At 54.8% G+C, this 23,185-nt stretch overlaps 1 protein-coding gene across 1 annotated transcript; it reads left to right on the top strand.

Moving 5' to 3' along the window:
* Positions 1 to 5,687: 5,687 nt before the first annotated feature.
* On the top strand, positions 5,688 to 18,929 carry NYNRIN (NYN domain and retroviral integrase containing). Its single transcript, XM_045287656.1, has 8 exons — positions 5,688 to 5,774; positions 8,132 to 8,232; positions 9,385 to 9,594; positions 10,298 to 10,488; positions 10,608 to 10,704; positions 12,730 to 12,831; positions 13,062 to 13,163; positions 14,326 to 18,929. The coding sequence occupies exons 1-8, from the start codon at positions 5,688 to 5,690 to the stop codon at positions 17,201 to 17,203; spliced, it is 3,768 nt and encodes a 1,255-aa protein (XP_045143591.1). The 3' UTR covers positions 17,204 to 18,929.
* Positions 18,930 to 23,185: the final 4,256 nt, after the last annotated feature.

The following is a 23,185-nucleotide window of genomic DNA, read 5'->3' as shown; positions in this document are numbered from 1 at the left end:
CACACACACACACACACACACACACACACACACACACACACACACCCTACCTTCCTCAGCCTAGTCTGTATCAAATATCCCAATTGGTCAAGGCCATGTGTAGGGGAGGCCCTGAACAGTCAGTAGTGGGGAGGGTGGGGGAAGAAGGACGATGGGGGGAGTGGGGTGGTGACTACCCTGAGGCAGGCGGGGCAGGCGAGCAGGCAGGCTGGGGAGCTCCACCCTCAGCTCTGAGGCTGAGTTGCTGTGTCAGCAGCTTTCCCAAGCGTTAGAGAGGTGCTAGGGGAGGCAGAACAGATGTGCTGGGGCCCCTCTGAGTCAGAGTGATCCGTAGCTGGGGTAGGCTGGGTTAGCACGAGCAGTCTTTGGGTCCTTTGTTAAAACAAAGACAACAGCTCGCCCTTCTATGGGGCTGTGCTTTCTGAGGTGCCTGGCCCCCCAGATCCCGTCATTTTTTCCAGGCCTGTCTGCGTCAGCCCTCCAGACTGCCTGCGGGCTCTTGGGGCCCGTGTTCTCCGTTATGTCTCTGCAGGCTTTTAGTCCAGGTCCTGTTCCTGTGTCCAGTGGCTCCCTCAAACACCCCCGCCCCACTTTCTCCCATTTCCCTTTCTCATTCCCACGGGAAAGGCACTGTGCAAGATGGAAATGTCACGTGAGAATGTGCCACGCAACACCTTGCTCACTGCACAGAAGAAGCAGAAAGGAAGGATGTTTGAGACCGGAGCAGGAGGGCAGGATGGCGTTGAGCGGTCCAGAGCCTAGGCGATCTGGTTGGATTTGCTGTCACCTGGACAGATAGGTGTGGTGGAGAGAGTTTGGGGGTAGAGGTCAGGACAAGGCTGCCTACTTTCACATACGGTCTCCTCCCTTGAGCCTCTTTTCCCCAATGGTAGAACGTAAGCTCGGAATAGCCCCCACCTGAAGCGATTGTGAAAGCCGGCGGGAACCATGTCTGAGTAAATACTGTTGGCCCAGCGTGCGGAGCCACCGTGTGTCAGTGTCGCTTAGTATTGCTGCTCTGTGAGCCTCACGGCGTTGGGTTACTAACCACAACGTCAGTGGGTCAAACCCCCCAGCTGGCCCCGGAGAGAAAGGTGAGAGTTTCCGCTCCTATGAAGGTGTATAGCTTTGGAAATCTGGGGAGCAGTCCTTCTCTGCCCTGTAGGCTCTCACGATGAGTCGGGATGAGCTAACCAGAGATATGATTGTGAGCAAATCCTTGTTTCTCTTGAGCCTCCTGGTTTGTAAAGTGAGCGGCTTGGATGCCACACTCTGAGCACCAGTGATCTGACACATGGCAACTGCCCACAATAAGGATGGCCTGTGGTTTCTGTGTGGAGGTGCCCTGGCTGACCCCAGTCCAAGCTGCAAGGACATAGACTGGTGCACTCTCATCGTGACCTGCTGGCAGAGTGACTGGAGGGTGACTCAGGGGAGAAGAGGGAAGCTGGGGGCCCTAGGGTGCAGGTCCAGAAAGTATACAGGTTTCTCTGTAGAGGAGGGCTAGGTGGTTTCTATGAGGCTGGTTAGCCAGAAAAATCTCCACGAACACACGAGCAACTGGCTGGGAATCACATATGCAGGCAGCGAAAAGCAACGCTGGCCGGGGAGGCCGGCCACTCCTGAGGTGAAATCAGCAAGTGGAAACGAGGCATTTACTAGGGATCGTAAGCACCCAGGGGTGACCCATGTTCCGCTCTTGTGCCCTCCTGGGCAACAGTGGAGGGTAAGCTGGGCAGCAGAGAGGAAAGGTGATATGTAGCTGTCCCTTCTCTAACGAGGCCATGGAGGAAGATAGCTCAGGGGAAGTGACCATCAGAGAAAGTGGCTTCTGGAGCCCTGGCACTGGGTGTGACCTGCCGCCTCTTGACTTGGAAGTTGCTCTACTCCAAGGAGCAAGGAGTAGTGGGAGTTGTATTGGCTGTTGGCAGTGGTGGCTGGCACTGGCTCCTCCCAGTGCATTGTGAAGATGGCAGCAATTTTGCCATCCAGTGGAGTTTTACTGGTCCCTTGAAAGCGGACACCATAGGAATTGGCCACGCCGAACACCAGGCCCCTTCCCGGCTCAGCTGATCCTTAGGCAGTGACCAGCACACTGCTAGTTGTGGGCACCTAGCTATTTTCCTTACACTTAGTTGTAGTTGATTGTGGGGGAAGCCAGCCCCTCACCCTATCACGGGTTCAGTAAGCGCCATTGTAATGTTAAAATATATATGAAGATTATAATAAAGTCATAGAGAAATGGGAGAGATGGGAGAGAGAGAGTAAAATAAAGGAGTCAGACCATTTCATGGTAGCATGCTCACCTCAGCCCTGCTTGGAGGTCCATGTGGAGATGGGAGACAAGAGGGCAGGAGAGAGCGAGGGACCCTTTTAGTGTCGCTATGAGGCATGACTCAATGGCAGTGAGTTTTATATTTATGAAAAAATATGCATATACTATTGTCTTGCTCTGGTGGTGTAGTGCTTGTGGGTTGGGCTGCGATCTGCATGGTCGGCAGTTCAAAACCAGCGATGGCTCCTCGAGGGAAAAACTGGGCTCTCTACTCCCATAAACAAGCTCCAGTCTCAGAAGCCCACTGGGGGTCTCTGTGAGTCAGCATTGATGTGATGGCAGTGAATGAGTAATTGTCTCTTTTAGATATCATTACTGTACTTCTTATAGGTGATGACTTAGACCCTTTCCGCTCTTTCCCCTCTCTGCCCCAATATAACGAGACTTTACTTTTCTGCTTCGTCTTTATTTAGTATTTGCATTCTGATGCCTACACACGCCACTACATCTAAGCATTGACGTCTACGATCATGATGCTTTCTTACTTTTTTGGTTTTCCCAAGGCGAACAACTCTTCATTTTCAATTTGCTTGAGGTTTTGGGTACCTTTGCTAATTCTTCGCACTTCTGGTAGCCTCTGAGCATCCTTTCCTTCCTACAAGGTGGTTCGAGGTGTGTTTTCAAGACCTCCCTCCTTCTTGCTCAGTTGCTTCCTCGGCCTGCATGGCTATCATTCTGAGGCTTCAGTTTGCCCTCAGGCTTGGCATCCTGCGCATTTTCTCTTTGTTCTGTCTCTTGTTTCCTGGGCTGCAGGTCGTCTTCTGCCTGGGTTGCTGGAGTATGTCACCGGTAGCTTCCTCTATAACCGCTCTCCATAGGCTTGTCTCTGGAGTCATCCCTAATCTGAATGAGTGGTCCTGTGGGCCTGGTGATAACTGCCACCCTAGACCAGTGCCTGCCAAGAGTAAATTAAAATGCTCACTGCCAACAAGTCCATTCTGACATGCCGTGACCCTCTAGGGCAGTGGTCCTCAACCTTCTCAACGCCGCGGCCCTTTCATACGGTTCCCAACCATAACATTATTTTCGTAGCTACTTCATCACTGTCATTTTGCTACTGTTATGAATTGGGCGACCCCTGTGAAAGGGTGGCTCGACTCCCAAAGGGGTCGTGACCCACAGATTGAGAACCGCTGCTCTAGGGCAAGGGAGAACTCCCCCTGTGAGTTCCCAAGAGGGAAAGCCCCGTCTCTCCCCCAGGGACTGGCTGGCACTTTCCAACTGCTAATCTTGAGGCTTGCAGCCCCAGCTGGCCAGTGCCCGAGTCTGGATGTGAACAATGCTGTCCTGTTCCCGGCTCTCCCTATGCTGGACTTCCATTCTTAGCATCCTTCCTCGACTGGCTGGAAGATGCTCTCTAGTCTAGTGACATCCGGGAAAGGTTTGATAGGAGGTTCGATGGGAGGACTTTGCATATTAAAGGTCCCTTGGTGGACAGCATGTCTTTACAAGTGTTTATTATTTTATAGATGGGTTTTAGACACACTTATGAAATAGAAGCAATAAAGTATAAAGGGAAGTGTTTTCTTTCAGAAATGGTGAGGCATCCTGACCTGGACTTTGAGCTCCGGCCCTTTGTTTAGGGGAACATCTAATTCCCCTCTGTGTCCGGAGGCTTCCCGGAGGTGCACCTGTGTGTGTGGGGTGGGGGACCTGTTTCTGTCTATTGTGTATGGTCTTGGGTGGACCCTCTTAGATGGACATTCATTGTTTTCATATATAGAAAAAAAATCTGGGAACAAGTTTCTGGATGATTTATTTCCCTATGTTTCGTCTGGCTTCTCTTTCCGGAATTTCTGTTCAGAGCAGCTTTTTGGACTGGTGTTGTAATTTTCTTATTTTCCCCCTCCTGTTTTCCAACTCTTTGACCTTTAGCTCTACTTTCTGGAGATTTCCTCAGCTTTATCTGCTAATCCTTTTCTTTGTCTTTCATTGCTGCCATCATTTTTTTTTTTTTAATGTTTAAACGCCTTTAGGTTCTCTCTTAAAAAAAAAAAAAAGCATCCTGTCCCTGGTGGCATGGTGGGCTAGGCATTCGGCTGCTAATTGCCACAGAAGCAGTTCAGATCCAGTAGCCTCTCAGCAGGAGAAAGATGCTCTCTGCTCCGTGAAGATTTACAGCTGCCGAAACTCTACTAAGGGTCTCTTTGAGGTTCAATGGCCCCAGGTTTGGTTTGTTGGCTTCTTGTTTTCTCCATGATCGCTCGGAGGAGAATGCTATTCATAAACTTGTTTTGGCATCTTTGGCATTTTCATCCTTGCCTAGCTTCTTTGCCCTCATGCTGTTTTTCACCTGTATGTTTTTGTCTTTATAGTCCCCTTCGATGTTTTCCTCCTGTATCTGGTGATTCTTGCTCGTCTCTTCATAAGTAAGAATGGACGACAGACAACTGGTAGCTAGCTTGGTGGGCAAGCCTTCTTGATGTTGAGCTTGATCGCATATGGATTTGGTGGCACCGTCTGTTAGGGTGCAGGGGGTTAAGTGTTGGTCTGCTAACCAACTGAAAGGGCGGTGGTTCAAACCTGCCAGCTGTTCGCCAGACAAAGGTGAGGCAGCCTGTGCCTGTGAAGATTTGCAGACTCGGAAACCCCACGCAGCAGTTTCTCCTGTTATCTAGGGCCTCGATGAGCTGGGATTGACTGGCGGTGGGCTGGATTTGGACTGCCCCCACTTCTACGGCTGGTACTGCTGCCATTGTCTGGGCTTTTTGAGTATTGTGCAGTGTACACTGGGCGGGTTCTGGAAGGCAGAGCATACATGGTAACTAATTTTTGGGAAAGGAAAGTCCTAAACTAGGTGTGACACAATAAAGCATCTAGCGAGTCTTAGACTATTTTGCATTATTGTTTTCATTTCATTTATAAGTTGACAAAGGGCCTTGGGACAGTGGCAATATGTTCTTAGAACTATGTGGCTTTTTCCCTGGCCTTATTTTTGTGTCGCCTTGGCCGCCTCTCTGTGTACTTGTCACTGCCTCCTCTACCTGCTCTGGTAAAGGTCTGGGTGCGCTCTAAGTAGGACAGTTGCTCCAGATGATATCTGGGGTGAAAAGGCCCATGGCCCCTTATCTTTCTGTATGGCATCTTTAGCATCATGAGTAAGACCCCACTCTTGGGAGTCAGCGTGCCTGAATATCCCTGCTTACACGACCTGTATGACCTTGAACACGTACCTTCCCTTGCTCCAAAGTGGGGATTAGAGTAATGTCCTCATAAGACTGCGAAAGGAATCCATTAGATGATGTGCAGAGGGGGCCTGGCACACAGGAAATACTCAATACGTAGGAGTTCAGACCTTCACATGTTGAAACTTCTCTGTCAAATGGACTCAGACGCACCGAAGAGTGTGACGATGGTGTGCAACGGGGCTGTGCTTTGTTCCATGTTTGGGCCAGGTTTGGCAGGCAGCACCGACTTGCGGACAACCAACAGTAACATAGTACCTTTCAACCGGGAAATACTGAGCAGTTGCTGTCACGACAGAGGTTTTAAGCACTTTGCAGAAGGAGAAAGAAAACACCTGTCATTTTCTTCCCCGACACGCCTGGTCCTTTGACATATTGTCTCCATGGAGTTGGAAGGTGGCGAGCAGCTGAGTAGTGTGAGCATCATTGGGTGCCTAGTCAGATGCAGGGCAGTGGGGTGAGCTGAGGTCCCATCCAGGTACAGTGGCTGCCCCTTCGTTTTGGGTCTGGTTTGGGACTGAAAGAGGTTAGACCTGAGCCTAAGTGTCTGGGCAGGTTCCAGGCTATTTGGGGAGGAGGTGGGTGCGGGCGGAGGAGGTGGGCCTAGCTCTCAGCAGAGCTGAGGCCTGAGCGGAGAAACTGGTGTTTTTCAGGAAGGATGTTCGAGATCCCACATGGTTTCATAATGGGCAGAAGGAAGAGGGCATGGGTGTCGGAGACAGGGATGTGAGAGGGACCCGAGTGTGCACACCACCGTGCCATTCAGTTGATGAGGAGGAGGGTGCTCCTGCCCCTGTGGTGGTAGAACTCAAACTATAAAGCTGAGCAACGCAAGGTCAGCCTACCCCGGGCAGGGCCGATCCCTGAGCGCACTAGCTCTCTAAATGAGAGCCCTTGGCCTTGCTGGAAAATCAGAGGCCCTGCTCCTGGGTCCTTCAACCATTGCGCCTATCTGTGGGGTTCCCCTGGACACTGGCCCCGCACCTCATCTCATCCTCTGTCCTCTCTAGGCAGCAGTTACCGTGGTTATGGGCGCAGACTGTGCTTGAAGATCTTCCGGGGGAGGGTTAGGTCTGAATCCCACAGGATGCCCCTGAGGTCACTGGGAGGGAGGGGCTCTGGTTCCAGAATTGGCAGACCGGGGCTGGGGTGCTGCTCCGGTCACTCACTAGAGGCCCTCGGGCAAGCTACCAAGCACCTTCTTCAGCTGCTGCGCAGTGGCGCTGATATTTGTGCACCGAAGCTACATAACGACAGGTGCCAAGACAGGAGTGATCATCTTCCTCATTGAACAGTTGGGGCAGTGCAACACAGGCAGTACAAATAACCCCCCACTCCACCCCCACCCCCGGGTCACGTCACCAGGAAGTGGCAGAGCCAGAATCCAAAGTATCCAGTCTTCCTCCAGCTTGGGTGCGTGGGCATCTGTGGCCAGTGGCTAGTGTGTAGAAGGGGCAAGCTCCCGTCCCCTGGGCTCTGATGGAACTCTAGAGTGGTGGAGAAGAAGTGGACACGCAGAGCGTCCAGCACAGTCTGCCAGTTGACAGGGGTGGTGGGGTGGGTGGTCGGTGGAGCCTGAGACCCAGAGGATGACGCTTCCCTCACACACGGATCCAAATCTTTTGAGGTCACGTGGGAACCAGGTCCCTTGATCCTGAACGCAGGCTTTCCTGTGTCTCATCCCTGCGGGCCTTCTCCCCTCTGTGGAGGGGGCCCTGGAAGGCCATGGGGGTGTGAGGTAACGGGGCGGAGGAGAGCGGGGCTGGCCCCCTGCACATGCTGCGTGGGGATGCGTGCTGTGGGTGAGGAAGGACAGCTCGTTCCACACAAGCGCAGGGCTGACTTCCTCTCTGAGCCTGGGTAGCCCTGAGCTGGCTACCTTCTGGTCCTGCACAGTGCCTTCCTCAGGGCCCAGCGCCTCTTCCTCCTGCCAGTGTCTGATGGTGAGGGGGCTGACTGAATCCTTCACCACAACCCAGAACTGGCTGGAGGGGCTGGTGGGGCAGCTGTGCTGGGGCCCTGCCCCTCTGCTGGCCCCAAGGGGGATCAGGGAGGCCCGAGTGACATGGGCATAGTCTGGTGCTATGGCGACCAGTAGGCAGGGGACCTGGTGCAGCTGCCCTTTGCTGCTCAGCCTGATGTGGGGCACTGTGGGACATCATCCAGTGGCCGGGCCACGCAGGCATCTCAGACACCCTGTCCAACCTGGAACTCCTTTTCTGCCCTCCCCACCAGCCGAAGGGAGACCTGGCCATGGGGTCTAAGGGGGAGGGTCCTGGGCCCTTACTGGCGATGGAGACCTTCCCCAGTGGAGACCTAGAGGACTGGACAAGGTTAACTGGCCCCGGGAACCATTGGTGTCAGGCATCCTTGGCCCTTTGGAGATCCCCATCCAGACCAAACAGCAGGAGGCAGAAACCCGGCTAGGACAGTTAAGTTCGGAAGAATAGGTCTGGCTTTTCTCCATTTGCCCCTGTTCACCCAGCCCCAGGGAAGTAGTAAGAGCTGCCTTCCGACTTTCCCAATGAACTTGCCCTTCCTCTAGGGTCGGTTCCAGCAACCAAGATGGTGTGCACAGCGTGCGTGAGGAAGGACCCCGGCAAGCCACCAGCCGCCAGGCTTCTTCAAGCCACACAAGAGCCTTGTCTCGGCGAAGGCAGGCCCAGAGCTTGGCAGCCGCACGCTCCTCTCTGTCGCCATCATCAGCGCAGGGTGTGTGTCCGCCTTGAAAAGCCTGGGGCCCAGGGCCACCCTTCAGGCCCTTGTGGCCAGTGGCTACTGGAGCAACCATGAGCTGCGCTCTCTCCACCTAGGCTGGCCCCTGTCCCGTGTGCTTCCCCTCCTCCTCCTTCGGGCAGAGCCTCGAGGCCCCGTGCAGTCCAAGCTTCCCAGGCAGGGTCCTTTGCCTTTAGGCCTGGGATGGAAGCCTGAGGAGCTGTTCCCTCGGTCCAGCGTGGGCAGTCCACCTTGCAGACCAGAGCCGGGGAGGCCTGACTGCGGCCAGAGACTTCCACAAAAAGCCATGAGTTTATTGGTGACCCCAGGGGACACAGGGGCCAAGGACAGAGTTAGCCCAGGACTGGCCCAGAGGGCGCCACCCTCTCCCGGTGCACCTCAACTCCAAGCTGTAGGTGAGGCGGGGGATCAAGGAAACATGCAAGGGGACCGTCAGGGGCCCGAAGAAGGTTCCTTTCCAATGGGATCCGCAGGGCAAAGCATGCCTTCAGCCCCAGAGATGCCCCTCGCCTTGACAGCCCAGGCAGGACCTTACGTTCAAACAGGGCCTGACACTCTCCAAGTGTGTGTGGCTGCAGCTCTACCCCTGGCTCAGAAGGTACCCACAATGCAACTGCTGCCTGCCGCTCCGGAAGCGCTTCTAGCTCCCAGCAGCCAGGTGGCCCACACAGCACCTGCAGCGCACCAAGTGCCTGCAGCTCCAGCCAAGCCAGCTGCCCAGGCGGCGCCCATAGCTCAGAAAGTAGCTGTGAGTCAGCCAGCACCTGCCGTGCAAATGGGGCCCCCAGCCCCTCAACCGTCCACAGCCCAACCGATGCCCTTGGTGAAAACATCACCCGCCGGCGGCTCCAAGACGTCCAAAGCTCCAGCTGTAGCTGTAGCCAAGACAGGATCGAAAGCTTCCAAAGCCCCTGCCGCCCCTGCCGTTTCGAAAGCCCCCAGAGCTCCCAAGACGGTGGCAGCTCAGCAGGCACCCCAAGATTCAGGGGTGACGGTGGGTGGAGCCAAGCTCCCAAGTGAAGTCCAGCCTGTGGCAAAGGGCAGTGCCGCTGCCACTGCTGCTGCAAGGGGCCAGGGGGAGGCTGGAAGGCAGGGTGTCCAGCCTGACACCACCCTGACCCCCAGCAGTCAGCACCATCCTCAGGCAGAGAGCCTCCTGGGGGCCCTGGAAGGGACCCCGAAGCAGCCGCATCGACACCCGCACGCCAACGGCACAGTGACCAGCTTCCAGCGGTACCACGAGGCCCTGAATACACCCTTTGAGCTGAGCCTGTCCCAGGAACCTGGGGACCAGGGCTTACGGCGAGTGGTCATTGACGGCAGCAGCGTGGCCATGGTGTGAGTAGCCATGGGCGGGGCTGGGGTAGGCCGGGGATCTGGGGCAGGGTGTCCCTGGGAGATGGGATGTGGGCGTCTCCATTGGCCTCTGTTCACGGGAAGCATGGGGCTCCAATAAGGACCCCATGTGAAGGGAAGGGGCTCATGTGCATCGACCCTCACAGCAGCCCTGTCCAGGGAGGGTTCTGTCCTCCCTCCTCGGTAGATGCAGACACGGGCTCTGGGAGGTGAGGAGTCTTGACCAATCTACCAGGGCCAGTAAGGGGCCAGCTGGCCTTTGGGTTCAGGTCTGTCCAGTGCCGAGGCCCGTGCTCTTTCCACGGGATCTCTCAAGCTCAGGCCCCAGGCCAGCTGGCAAACTTTTAGGCTGGATGGCCTGATTTCCAGGAAGCATTTCCTGACCCCTCACAGACTCAGAGATCGCCCACCCATCAAAGCGCTCGCTCATTGGCCACGCCGACCAGGTTGCTACTGGGTAGGCTTCTGTGCTGAGCGCACACGAGTGCCTAGCAAATGAACAGGCAGCGCTCAGTAAGTGATCAGGATTGCGGCTTGCCTCCCGCTTCCACAACGGAGGTTGCCCTCTTCCCCTCCTCTACACGTGTGCACACATGCTTACGTACACACACGTGCACACGCATGCAGTGTCTGGCAGGAGGTGCTCACGGGACGTTTGCTGGGTGTGGTTGGTGTCTTTGCCCAGTCGGCCCGCCCAGAGGGGTGTGCAGCAGGAGGCCGCCCCTCACGCCCAGCTCCCACACAGGCACGGCCTCCAGCACTACTTCTCCTGCCGTGGCATAGCCATGGCCGTGCAGTATTTCTGGAACCGGGGACACCGGGAGGTGACTGTGTTTGTGCCCACCTGGCAGCTGAGGAAAAACCGGAAAGTGAGAGGTAAGCTAGCCCCGCCCCTCCCCGCCTAGCATGCCCAGGGTCCACCTGTCTGCCCCGCCCTCCACCTGTCCCCGGAGCCCTGGCCCTGACCATCTGCCCTCCGCCGCCTTTCCCTGCAGAGAGCCACTTTCTGTCGAAGCTGCATGCCCTCAGGATGCTTTCAATCACCCCTTCCCAGATCGAGAACGGCAAGAAGATCACCACCTACGATTACAGGTGGGCCTGCCCGCCGAGCCCTCCCTCGGCAGGGCCGGAGGCCGGGCTGGGCTGCAGTGTCCGGGGGAGATGAAGGCGAGTCCTTCAGAGGGGGATCACGGCCAGAGAGGAATGGGTGGAGTGTAGGCTCTCAACGAAGAAGTCCAAGTAAGGGTCATTCCTGATTGGGATGCTGGAGCTCTGTTTCCTTAGCAGACAGTCTTCCTGCCCCTGTGACGGTTGGGTGGAGGAGACCCACCTGCTGTGGGGCAGGCTGGCCGAGGTGACTTCCAGAGCTTCAAGTGAGCATCAGGGGGACCGCACGCACCTGGCCTGGGGAGTCTATCAGTTAGGGTAAAGTGAATGTCTCACGGTGCTGCATCCGTCCCCTCTTCTGGCCAGACCTAGCCGGAGGTGTTGATCTAAGGCTGCATGTGGTTCGAGGCCCTGGGCTGGCCTCTGGAATTGGAGTCAGTCTGGCCCAGCCCTCTATCTGAATCCCACACGCCTCCCTGCTTGCCAGTCCTAAAATCCTGCTCCCCTCCATGGCCGCCGAGCCAGTGGACTGGGTTTCATCTCCTGCCTCAGATCTGGGGGAGGCTGTGGTCCTCCCACGATGACATCATGGAGATCCCTGCTCTAGTAGTCCCTGGCCCTGGAGTCAATGCTGGGGGCCAAGTAGTGTGGTCTTAGCCTTCCTTAGGCATTTCCCACCCCAGGTAGGAAGGGCTCTCTTCTCTCCACTCTTCCCAAGACCCAGCATCCACCCTGTTTTCGCCCCGTCCTCAGTCAGGACTCCCATAACCCACTTCCACGGAGTCAGTTCTGATGTCTACTGACCCGACAGATCAGAGTAGAACTTCCCGATGACATTCCCAGGCGGTACATCTTTACTGAAGGAGGATGCCTGGGCTTTCTCCCGGGGAGCCACTGTTGGGCTTGAACTGCCCAGCTAGACCTGTCAAGCATGTGCCAGGGTAAAGAGTTTAAACTCCCAAACCATACTCACTGCCACTGAGTCAACACCGACTCATAGCGGCCCTATCGGATAGGGTAGAACTGCCCCTGTGGGTTTCCAAGACTGTAGCTCCTTATGGGAGGACAAAGCCTCGTCTTTGTCCTGCACCGTGGCTGGTGGTTTTGAACTGCTGACTTTGCGGTTAAAAGGCCAATGGTATCACCCTGTATACCGCCAGTGCGGGCCTGGGGTTGAGGCAAGACAGCGTTTCTACAGAGGCCCTTTTGCTGGGCACTTGTGGAATTGCATGTGGCGGTAGTGGGATTGGACAGTTTCAGGAAGCCCAGAGCCCTTCATCTTGGCTTTCTCTCTGGTCATACCCCTCTTCAGAGAAGTGGTGATCTCAGAGAAAATACAGGTGTTTGTCCAAGCACCTGCTTGTGTATGTGTTGTAAGGCATACATTTGTCTATAGATGCTGTGCACCGGTGCAGAATAACACTCTGATTGATGTGTATACTGGGTGGCAGACATCGCACGAGACACTGAAGGGCATGGTCTCGCTCAGTTTCATTTTCACAATCACAGGGTCAGTGTTTTATCTGCAGTTTACAGGTGTGATCACCGAACAGTGTGTGTGTGTGTGTGTGGATGTGGACAAATGCGTCGTTTTGTTTGTACATCTGTAAGGGGAGTGCCTTTGTATGTGCATGTGTGCATCTGGGTATGTGTGCATCTGAGTCCCCCAGGGTGGCTGCTGGGTAAACAGATGGGAAGTTGAGGAATCTCAGATGGCCGCAGAGAGGCGGGGATGGCTTCTTAGGCTTCCTGACCAGAAAGGGGAATGTTCTTGTCCCCTCAATGCGAGGCTGCATTCTTTTAAAATAATTTTTTTGGGGGGGCCCTTACAGCTCTATCTATAACAATCCGTACATAGATTGTATCAAGCCCATGTGAACTCATCATTCCAAAATGTTTTCTTTCTGCTTAGAGGCTGCGCTTTTTAAAAGAACGCTTGGAAGTCTTCTCACAGCCTTGGGGAGTGAGGGGCTGGTTCCTGGGCACAAATGCCTTCCTTTCTCCCTGCAGATTCATGATCAAGCTGGCCGAGGAGACAGACGGCATCATCGTCACCAACGAGCAGCTCCACGTGCTGATGACGAATTCCAAGAAACTTCTGGTTAAAAATCGGTGAGGTGACTCCCAGGGGCTGTTCTGCTCCTTCTCCTTGAGGGTCAGGCAGCCCCTGGGCAGGGGAAATACCGGGGCCAAGAGAGGGGCTTGCAGTGCTCCCCCTCATGTCCTCTGGGAGGAGATGTGAGTCTCCACTCCCGTTTGGCTGTCGGGTCACCCAGGTGGCAATGGAGTGTGGGCGGGTCAAGGGCCCCTTTACAGCCCCCTCTCTTCTCTCTGGGGCTCAGGCTGCTGCCCTTCACCTTTGCTGGGAATCTCTTCATGGTACCCGATGACCCCTTGGGCCGTGACGGCCCCACCTTGGAAGAGTTTCTGAAGAAGCCAAGCAGGTAATGGGCCAGCCCTTCCTTCCCTGCCTCTCTGTCCTGGGGCTGATGGGAACGTCCCGTTAGTGCTAGCCCACGTTTGTCCCGAGCTTGGTCATGAGCAGAGGGGTTGGCCTGATTCTCGCCTTGGTACACATTTGCTTTCTACATGAGCCCTTGGTATCAGCTCTTTTTTTTCCCCCTTTGCACTTTTACCTGATATTTATATATCCGTAGACCACCTACACTATGGCTTTGCAGGGTTGAGATGGTACATCTGATATACTACAGGCATCCTCTGCCACTTACCTCTGCTCGCCCGTTTTCTTAGTTTCCCAGATGTGTGTCACGTGAGTTTTGTGGCTCAGTGTCGTGACTGGGTGCAGTTCCCTTACGTGGACACCCGGTGTGTTTAATCCGTTCTTCTGTTGAGGGCCACACAGCCGGTTTCTGTTTTATCCATTTGGTACCCAGGCTGCAGCCACCAGCCTCCTCCCGGCTTCACTGTGTAAGGACGAAGGGGCCGTCTGTCTAGTAATCTCACATGCATTCTTATCCCACTCGATCCCCACAACTTGAGTTAGAACCATCAAAACGACCGCTCCTCTCACTTTACCCACGAGGAAGCTAACACTCAACGGACGTTTCCAAGGTCCCTTTGCTAGTGCTGGCAAAATGAAGCTCCTCCGGCCTCTGTCCCCATTGAACCACTGGGCTGTCACCCTTCCAGTTTCTTAGGCCCAGCAGGGGGCTGCAGGCAGGACCTTCTCAGTAGGGGTCTGCTCCCCGGACCATGGCCCCCAGGCCCATTTTGCTGGGGAGGAAGAAACAGATGTGGATGAGGTTTGCCTCATCCTGTGATCGGATTACAGGATTGGAAGCTGCTGCTTGCCGGACCAGAGGTTCCATAGCGGCTTCAGTGTTATCTGGCAGCAAGGCTTAGATGTGATAAACCACCAAGGCCTGCATTTGAACATCTAGGCCCCGGCACATGCGGGGGGCAGTGGAGGAGATTGTGGGTGGTAGCCTAACTGATGGCTACCACCTGGGGCGGCTTAGGGATCGCTGTGCTTCTGCGGGGGTTTCTCCAGATGAGGTTTCCCCGCTCCTCAGGGTAGGGCTGGCTGCCTCTCCTTCCTCTTCCCACCAAGACCCCCAATCACTCCACTCTGCTCCTCGCCTGCAGGCTGGACGCCGACATCGGCAACTTCCTGAAGGTATGGAAGACTCTTCCTCCCAGCTCCACCAGCGTGGCTGAGTTGGGAGATGAGGAGGACGACAACCCCGCGCCTGTGGAGAGCCCGCCGCCGCAGCAGCAGCAGCAGCAGCAGCAGGTAGAAGGAGGCACAGTGGAGCATGAGGTGCAGGAAGAGGAGCAGAGAGAGGCACAGGGGACTCAGGCGTGGGCCGAGGACCAAGAGATTGACGTTACCTTGGCGTCAGTGTTTGGAGTTGAGTGCCCCTCCCTGACAGAGGAGATCCTTCGGTGCCTCAGCCTGCAGGATCCTCCGGGAGGGGCCCTGGACATCGATCTCCTGCCGGGGGTGGCGTCTCCCTACCTGGGCACCCCCTGGGATGGGAAGGCCCCCTGCCAGGAGGTTCTGGCCCACCTGGCCCAGCTGACGGTTCCCAGCAACTTCACCTCACTCTCCTTCTTTGTGGGGTTCATGGACTCTCACCGGGAGGCCATTCCTGACTACGAAGGCCTGGTGGGCCCCCTGCGCAGCCTCCTCCAGCAGAAGCCAGACTGGCAGTGGGGGCAGGGGCACGAGAAGGCCTTCCTGGCCCTGAAGCGCGCGCTGGTGTCCGCCCTGTGCCTCGCAGCCCCCGACCCCCAGCTGCCTTTCCGCCTGGAGGTGATGGTGAGCCAGGTGGCGCTGACGGCCATCCTCTCTCAGGAGCACTCGGGGAGGAAGCAGCCCGTCACCTATACCTCGAAACCCCTGCTCCCGGACGAGGACAGTGAGGGCCCCCAGGTGGGGGGAGACAGCCCCTACGCGGTGGCCTGGACCCTCAAGCACTTCTCCCGCTACATCGGGGATGTCCCCGTGGTCCTGGACCTTTCCTACGCCTCCCGGACCACTGTGGACCCCGAGGCCGGCCAGGGCCACCGGGCTTCCAAAGCCTGGCTGGTCCGCTGGTCCCTGCTGGTGCAGGACAAGGGGAAGAGGAGTCTGGAGCTGATGCTGCTCCAGGGCCTGCTGGGGGAGAACCGCCTGCTGACGGCCCCGGCTGACGTGCCGCGCGTTTTCCAGGCGCTGCCTCCTTCCTCTGACCTGTCCACCTTCGTCTGCATCCACGTGTCCGGCTCCTGCTTTTACCGGGAGGACGAGTGGTGCGCTGGCTTTGGCCTGTACGTGCTGTCACCCACCAGGGCCCCCGTCGCCCTCTCTTTCTCCTGCTCCCTTCACACCGCCACCCATGCCCACCTGGCAGCCGTGGCCTGTGGCTTGGAGCGCTTTGGCCAGTCCAGCTTCCCGGTGGTCTTCCTGACCCACTGCCACTGGCTCTTCAGCCTCCTCTGGGAGCTCCTGCCCCTCTGGCGGGCTCGGGGGTTCCTCTCCTCCGACGGGGCTCCCCTCCCTCACCCAGACCTGCTCGCCTACATCATGTCCCTCACCTCCAGCCTCCCGGCCCTCCCGTTTCTCTACCGAACCTCCTACCGGGGCTCCCTTTTTGCCGTGACCGTGGACACGCTGGCCCAGCGGGGTGCTCAGGGGGGCGGGCAGCCGTGGCGGTGGCCAGAGGATGTGCCAGCCCCTGCGGTGTCTCCCCACAGCAGGGGCAAGAGGCCCAACCTGCTGGCCCTGCAGCTGGGCGACAACACCCTGGCAGACATCATGGCCAAGCTGCAGGCCGGGCAGAAACTACCCAACTCCTCCCCCTTCGCCTCTGCCTCCCACTCCCTGAGCCTGGACAAGGAGAGTGGGCTGCTTCTGTTCAAGGGGGACAAGAGGTCCAGGGTCTGGGTGGTGCCGAGGCAGCTCCGGAGGGACCTGATCTTCTCCGTGCATGACCTTCCCATGGGGGCTCACCAGAGCCCAGAGGAGACCCTCAGAAAGTTGCGACTGCTGGGGTGGTGGCCCGGGATGCAGGAGCACGTGAGAGAGTACTGCAGGAGCTGTTTGTTCTGCGGCCCCAAGAGCCTGCTCGGCCATGAGTTGAAGGCCATTGAGTCCCCGTGGCCCATCAGGTCAACTGCCCCCTGGTCAAACCTGCAGATTGAGGTGGTGGGCCCCATCACCGTCAGCGAGGAGGGTCACAAGCACGTGCTGATTGTGGCCGACCCCAATACCAGGTGGGTGGAGGCGTTCCCTCTGAAGCCCTACACGCACATGGCGGTGGCCCAGGTGCTGCTGCAGCATGTGTTTGCCAGGTGGGGGGTCCCCATTAAGCTGGAGGCCACCCAGGGCTCCCAGTTTGCCCGGCATGTCCTCATGAGCTGCGGCCTGGCCCTGGGGGCCCAGGCAACCTTCCTGAACAAGACCCTCCAGTTCCCATGCCTGACAAGCTCTGCGGTCTACTGGGAATTCAAGAGGGCCCTGAAGGAGTTCATTTTCCTGCACGGAAAGAAGTGGGCGGCCTCCCTCCCCTTGCTGCACCTGGCCTTCAGGGCCTCGTCCACAGAGGCCACGCCTTTCCAGATCCTGACCGGGGAGGAGGCGAAGCTGACTGAGCCCCTGTGGTGGGAGATGAGCAGCGCCAACATCGAGGGCCTCAAGATGGACATCTTCCTGGGCCAGCTGTGGGGGGAGCTGCTGGAGCGGCACTGGAGGATGGCCGAGAAGGCGTCCGAGAAGGCGGAAAACAGGCGCTTTAAGAAAGAGATCCGGGAGAAGGAGTGGAGCGTGGGGGACCAGGTCCTCTTGCTGTCCCTCCCCAGGAATGGCACTAGTGCCAAGTGGGTGGGCCCCTTCTATATTGGGGACCGGCTGGGCTTGTCTTTCTACAGGGTGTGGGGCTTCCCCACCCCAGAGAAGCTGGGCTGCATCTATCCCAGCAGTCTGATGAAGCCCTTTGCCAAGAGTGGCCTTGCTCTGCCCATCCAGACATTGGACCAGTGAGCTGGGGTGTGGCGTGGTGGGGCCCCCTCTGCCCCAGGGCTCCTGGGTGTCTGCTGCTAGGTCCCCCTCAACCCCCACATTGTTCTCACACTTGTGCCTTTCGTAGAGAAATTGCTTCATAAAAGCTTTGCTGCTTTGAACCAGGGACCTGTGTCCACAAGGACCCCCGCCCGCAGTTTGAGGTCTTTAGAGTATCAGCCGAAGGCTGTCCGATGCGGGCTCTTGATGGTTTTAGCCTGAAATCCCCTTGTAGAGCTAGGTCTAGGTTAGTCCCGTTCCCCCACATGCAATTGCACTGTGTACACGCATGCATTCACGTTTTGTCTCCAGGCCGTCTTTGCCAGGCCACAGTGTGGCCTTGTGCAGTCCCCAGAAACGGAATGACATTTTTCTCCTAAACAAACCCTGAATACGGACTCCTCCCTCCCTCCCTCCTGGTCCCTGGGGACCTTTTGCCCTTGGCACTGTACAGCTGACTGATTGGGCAGGCGGTCTCCTTGGCTTCCTGGGTGCCTTCTCAGGGCAGGCCAGGCCCTCCCAGCTGTCAAAGAAGGGCAGTGGCTTTGAGCAAGGGTGGGAGGAGTGGCCCCTCATGTCATCCTGGCCAGGAGAAAGGGAGCCCGGGCCCAGCCTACCTCATCTTACTTCACCGTGGAGATGCCACCATGGTGTCCGCTCCGCACGGATCAAGGATCTTGATGCCAATTGTGGCATCTTCACCAGAAGAGCTGCTTCAACTGGTTAAGGGGCCAGGGCTCTGATTGGGGGAGGAGAGGAGCTCAGAAACGAATGGACTGGCACACACTGGCATGCGGCGTGACTCTACCTCCCTGTCCCTCCCTATCCCAATGCGAACAAAGCCCCCGGTCCTCTGCTCCACCTGCCTCGCTGACCCCTGGATCCCCAGACCCTTCACTGTGCGTGCTCGATTTTTCAGACCACCCTTGTCCTCTGGCCCTGCCCTTCCACTCAGCCAAGCCGGCGCTAACCTCGGTCTCTCTTGGCTCAGGCCACTCTGGCGTCGAGAGAGAATTTCACACGCGCGGTGTGGGTGCCACCTGCATGGTGTGCACACAGTCACTGCTCTGAGTTGCTGCTACTGCTGCTGACGGGTGGACTCCAGGTGAAGGCCAGCGCCCACTCCCCTTGGCCGGGTCTCTCAGGAGTCCTAGGTCTCCGGAAGTCCCTCATGTCCGTCCTCGGCCCCCCACTTAGAGGGCCATGCTTGGGGGTGCAGAGTGCTGGAGCTGTAGCCGAACCTGCCAGCAAGGTCTCCTGGCTCACTGGATAGCCGAGAAGAGGGTCAGTGATTTGCCCAAAGTCATGCAACTAGTTCAAGACCGGGCTAGGACCAGGATTAAGCTCCCCAACTTGCAGGTCACCACAAACAGCATTCTAGTGCTAGAGAATTCCTCAAGAGCCTGTCCCCACTCTGCCTCCGGCTCTCAGATCTTTCAGACAGGCTCCCAAGGTGCTGCCCTCAAACCATTCTGACTCTTGTCCTTGCTGGCCACAAGCTTGGAAGGTGAGCTTGGAGCATGGTAACCTCTGGTTTTCCTTCCTCTTCCTCCCTCCTCTTTCTGCGAAAGGTGCTGTCCGCTCACCCTCCTTCCCCAGTGCTGTATTCAGCCCCCGTTAAGCACAGTTAGGATCTCATACCCTCTTTTAAGTGACTTTTTTTCTTCCTTTTTTTATTTGATTTGTCAATAAACAGATCAACCTGGAACCCATGTCTCCTTGGCTCTGTATTCACAATGGGGGTGAGGAGGCTGTGGGGCTAATGTTGGACTTATGGGCTTGGACAGCACTGGGTTGGGATGCTTTCTTGATGTGCACTTACCCTTTACATAAAACTCTCGTATACATATGAGTTTCTGTGGATTTGTTTCCCTAGTTTACCCAGACTAACACAGCTAGTTCAGTTGTACAGGGCATGTGCCCGGCCTGTGTTTAGAAGCTGGCTCTCTATTGGCTGCCCATAAGGCTTAACTTCCCATGGCCACATTCCCCCATCTATACAATGGAAGGTCACAACTCTTAAATTCAGAGATGGGGCAGGGCTTGCATGGAACAACCTGTGCAGAGGCCAGTCTGGGGCTGGTTACGGAGTAAACATTCACTCCGTGCTCGCTAACAGTGTTCTTGTGACCTTGGCACCCTTATCTCCACTCGGGCTCAGAGACCTTCCAACCTTGGCCCGATTCTGGCTCTCTGCAGCTCTCTGGATGTTGGCTTCTTGCCCAGACTCCTGCTTGGCACTGGCAAGCGGGTATGGAACCACAGGAGGGAAGTCCCCTGTCAGGATTTCTTAGTTCATGTGCCCACTGCCATTTATTCAGTCTTCAGAGTGCAATTGCTGTGTGCCAGGTGTGCTGTGAGTGACATGGAGTCTGCCCCTGTGGAAATCGTAGTCATTTGTGGGGAGACCGTTGATTCAATGAATGAATGAATGAATGTAATCAAGGCAAGAAGGGAAACCGTCCACCACAGGAGCACCCAGCCAGGTCCCCGGGGCCTCAGCTACCTGTCCAAGTGCTTTCTCCACCCCCTTTTCCACAAGCACTTACTCTAGCCCCGAGGATGAGAGGTTCAGAAGTCTTAAGTGGAAGACAGTAATCCAAAAGGCTACACAGCAAACTCCTTTGCATGTCTGTTCAAGAGAACTTCAGGTGGCGATCAGGGTTTATTCACACTGGCCTCTCAACCAGCCTAGGGTGAGATGGTTGCCTCATTGTGGCCGTTGAACAATTTCCAAAGTCTGAGTAGAGATTTGAGATCCCTGCAGGTTTTGGCAAGATGAGCAAATGAAGTTGGTTCTCCAACGAGCTTTGTGGGCACCTGGACTAAGTCACAACTTTCTTGCCTGTATACTCCAGCTCTGTTCTCACTGGGGGCCCTGGCAGGCGGGTTTCCCCACGTCTCTAATGTCAACAATGAAGCAAGCAGTATGCAAATAGTCTCAGGGCATAGTGCAGACTATCCAGAACATCCCTGCTCTCTCCAATTTGGTTAAAATTTCCATACACTACCTTGGGACAGGGGAACTACTAGGCTTGCTATCCCATGTTTTCCTAGCCGCCATCTCCTAAATACATGTGTTCGTGGAGAAAAGTGAATGCAGCCGATCGGAAGGAGCCTTTTAATTAATGGCCACAAGAAAACCAACTCAAACCCTACCTGCTTTTTCAAGATGATGTAAGAAGCCCTGGAATGTGCCCAAGTTTTAATTAGTTTGTATGATAGCCTCATATGTTACAGCATCGTCTGATAACTTACATATGTTGAACCCTTGCTCTACACCGGACATTGATCTAAGTGAGATAGGCACAATTATTATCTCGGGATCATAGATGACAACAATGAGGCACAGCCTGGTTAAGTAATGTATTCAAGGTCACGTGTAGCTATTAAAGCGAGAGATTGGATTTGAACTCGGACCCAGTGCCTACCATTCTAATCACAGATACTCATTGCTTCTCACCTCCTAGCACACATTCACTTTCTTAGAGTCGCTCCTTGCCCCACCCCAGCCTTTACTCTATGGCTTCCTCGACTTTGATTAATTGATTTGATGAGTGTCAGTTAGGATTTTTCCATTTCAGCTGGATCCAGAGCAAAATGATTCACAGACCAATACAGGTTCTGACCGACCTCAGCTGGATCCAAGAACAATGTTCTTGGCCCTGGTAAGTTTTGATTGTAATGTCATGCCTTCTCCCCTTGTCTCCCACCCCCACTCCTACACAAGAGGGAGCATTTTTCCTCAGTGAATGGTGATGTTGAGTCAAGGTTGGACTGCTATCAAAGCTGTAAGTTCAAACCCACCAGTTGCTATGTGAAAGAAAAGTTGGAGTTACCTGCCCCGGTAAAGATTTACAGACTTGAAGACCCTCTACAGCAGTGGTTCTCAACTTTCCTAATGACTCGACTTTCTAATACAGTTCCTCCTGTTGTAGTGATCCCCCAACCATAACATTATTTGCATTGCTACTTCATAACTGTAATTGTGCTACTGCTGTGAATCGGGCTACCCCTGTGAGCGCGTTGTTTGACCCCAGAGGGGTCACGTGCGACCCACAGGCTGAGAACCACTGCTCTACAGGGTCACTGTGAGCCCAAGTGGACTTGATGGCAGTGGGTTGACTTTCGGTTTAATGAGTGGAGCTTTTCCCGAGACTTCTGCATTCTTGTGGACGATAAAACATGAAGCAACGGACACCAGAGAGCTGGTTCGTGAAAGACCTTGCACACTAAGAAAGATGAAGTTCATTCTGAGGTCCACAGGGAGCCCGTAATGGTTTTCGGCTGTGAGGTTCAGTGAGGTAGGTCACTATGACAAGGAAGTCAGGGAGGAAAAACTGGAGGCCACTGGGGCCAGTAGAGGCTTTTTCGAAACTGAGTTGAGAGAGTAGTCGTTGGTGTTAGGCTGGATGGAAAGAGATGGATGCCTGAGAGAGGGAAGGATCAGGGTTCATGGCTAGTGGTTGGTTTGGGCATCAGGCACGTTCCAGGTACAGACAAAGAGATGGGGGGAAGGACAAGAAATTTGAGGAAGAAAAAAGTGATAATTTTATAATTTAACACGTTGGATATAAAGTAGAACATCTCTGTACTTGTCTGAGGGTTAGGGCACATATCCTGGCTGGAGAGTAAAATGTGGAAGTCAGGATAGAAGAACTCAGAGGGTGGTATCTTAAGGAAAACCATCGCTTAAGAAATGGACAGAAATTGGAGTATGGTCACAGCAGAACATGGAAGGCAGGCATCTAGAAACAGGGAGGGGTAAACAGGGCCAAATGTTAGGGAGAGCCTGGGTTGGAGGAGGAGCAGAAAGTGTTGGCTTTTGTGATAAGGAAGTGACCAGTGTGGGTGGAGCTGTGGAGGCCAGAGTTGACAGGTGATTAAAAAGTAAGCAATTGGTTAGCACCGATTATTTTATGAAGATATTTGACTCTAAGGAGGAGGGGAGTTGATGCTAGTTAGCTGCAGGAGCAAATCGGACTAAGAATTCTATATCCACAACCATAGCCTCATGTATTGCTTTCTTTTGTAGAGTTTGGAGACGTGAGCCTATGGAACCATTGGAGGCAAATATGAGTAGAGAGGGAAAAGGTGAACATTCAGGAGGGTGGAAAGTCAAAGATCAGAGTACGTTGGAAGAAAATGGGATCCGAGGCTGGTGGCTGAAGATCGCTGCGTTGGCAGAGGAAATTCGTCTGCCATGGACTCCAAGCGGAAGAAGCAGAGCCGGGGACCCAGGTGAGTTTGCCGGTGTTCCTGGTTTCCCAGTGAAGAAGAAGCTTGTATGCTGTTGACATTGAGGACTGAGTTGGGGGAAAAGGTTTAAGGAGAGAATAGAGAACTTCTGGGGTAATGCATAATAAAGCGGGCAAAGGGATCTATGGAATAGTTTCTTGGGAATGTTGAGGGCCATATGTGACTGGAGCCCATGACTTTAGATCACATTGAAATGTTCAAAGAGGGACTTTTCTCGGTAGTAATCAGCTATCTAGGCATGATGGTAGGGAAGGTGCAGAGTTGTATTCTATTTTTATTTATTTAACAGTTTATACATGATTTAAAATTTTATTTCTTTAACTTTTTATTGTGATTCAGGTGAACGTTTACAGAGATCATGAGCTTTATATTCAACAATTAACACACAGTTTGCTCTGACTCATCCATTTCCATCACCTCAATGTCTCAACTTTCACCCCACTTCCAGCCTGTGTTTCCAGTTTCTATTCCTCATCCTTTCCTAACCCTCTTGCCTTGGGTACATGCTGCCATTTTGATTTTTTAAATGGTTTTATTGGCATACACTTCACATATAATATAATTTAATTGCTCAGCCACATTAAGAGGTGTACAATTATCACCACAATCCATTTCAGAACATTTGCTTCTTTCCCTACTTGTTAGCTCCCCATTTCTCCCATTCCCCCCCTCCCCCAGTCCCTAGGTAATTACTGTTATTGTCGA

The sequence above is a fragment of the Echinops telfairi genome, unplaced genomic scaffold (assembly GCF_000313985.2).
Source record: "Echinops telfairi isolate 266 unplaced genomic scaffold, ASM31398v2 ScPeMD7_18;HRSCAF=68, whole genome shotgun sequence".
NCBI classification, from domain to species: Eukaryota; Metazoa; Chordata; class Mammalia; order Afrosoricida; family Tenrecidae; genus Echinops; species Echinops telfairi.
Note: the sequence above shows the minus strand (reverse complement) of the source record. Positions and strands in the feature narration are given on the sequence as shown.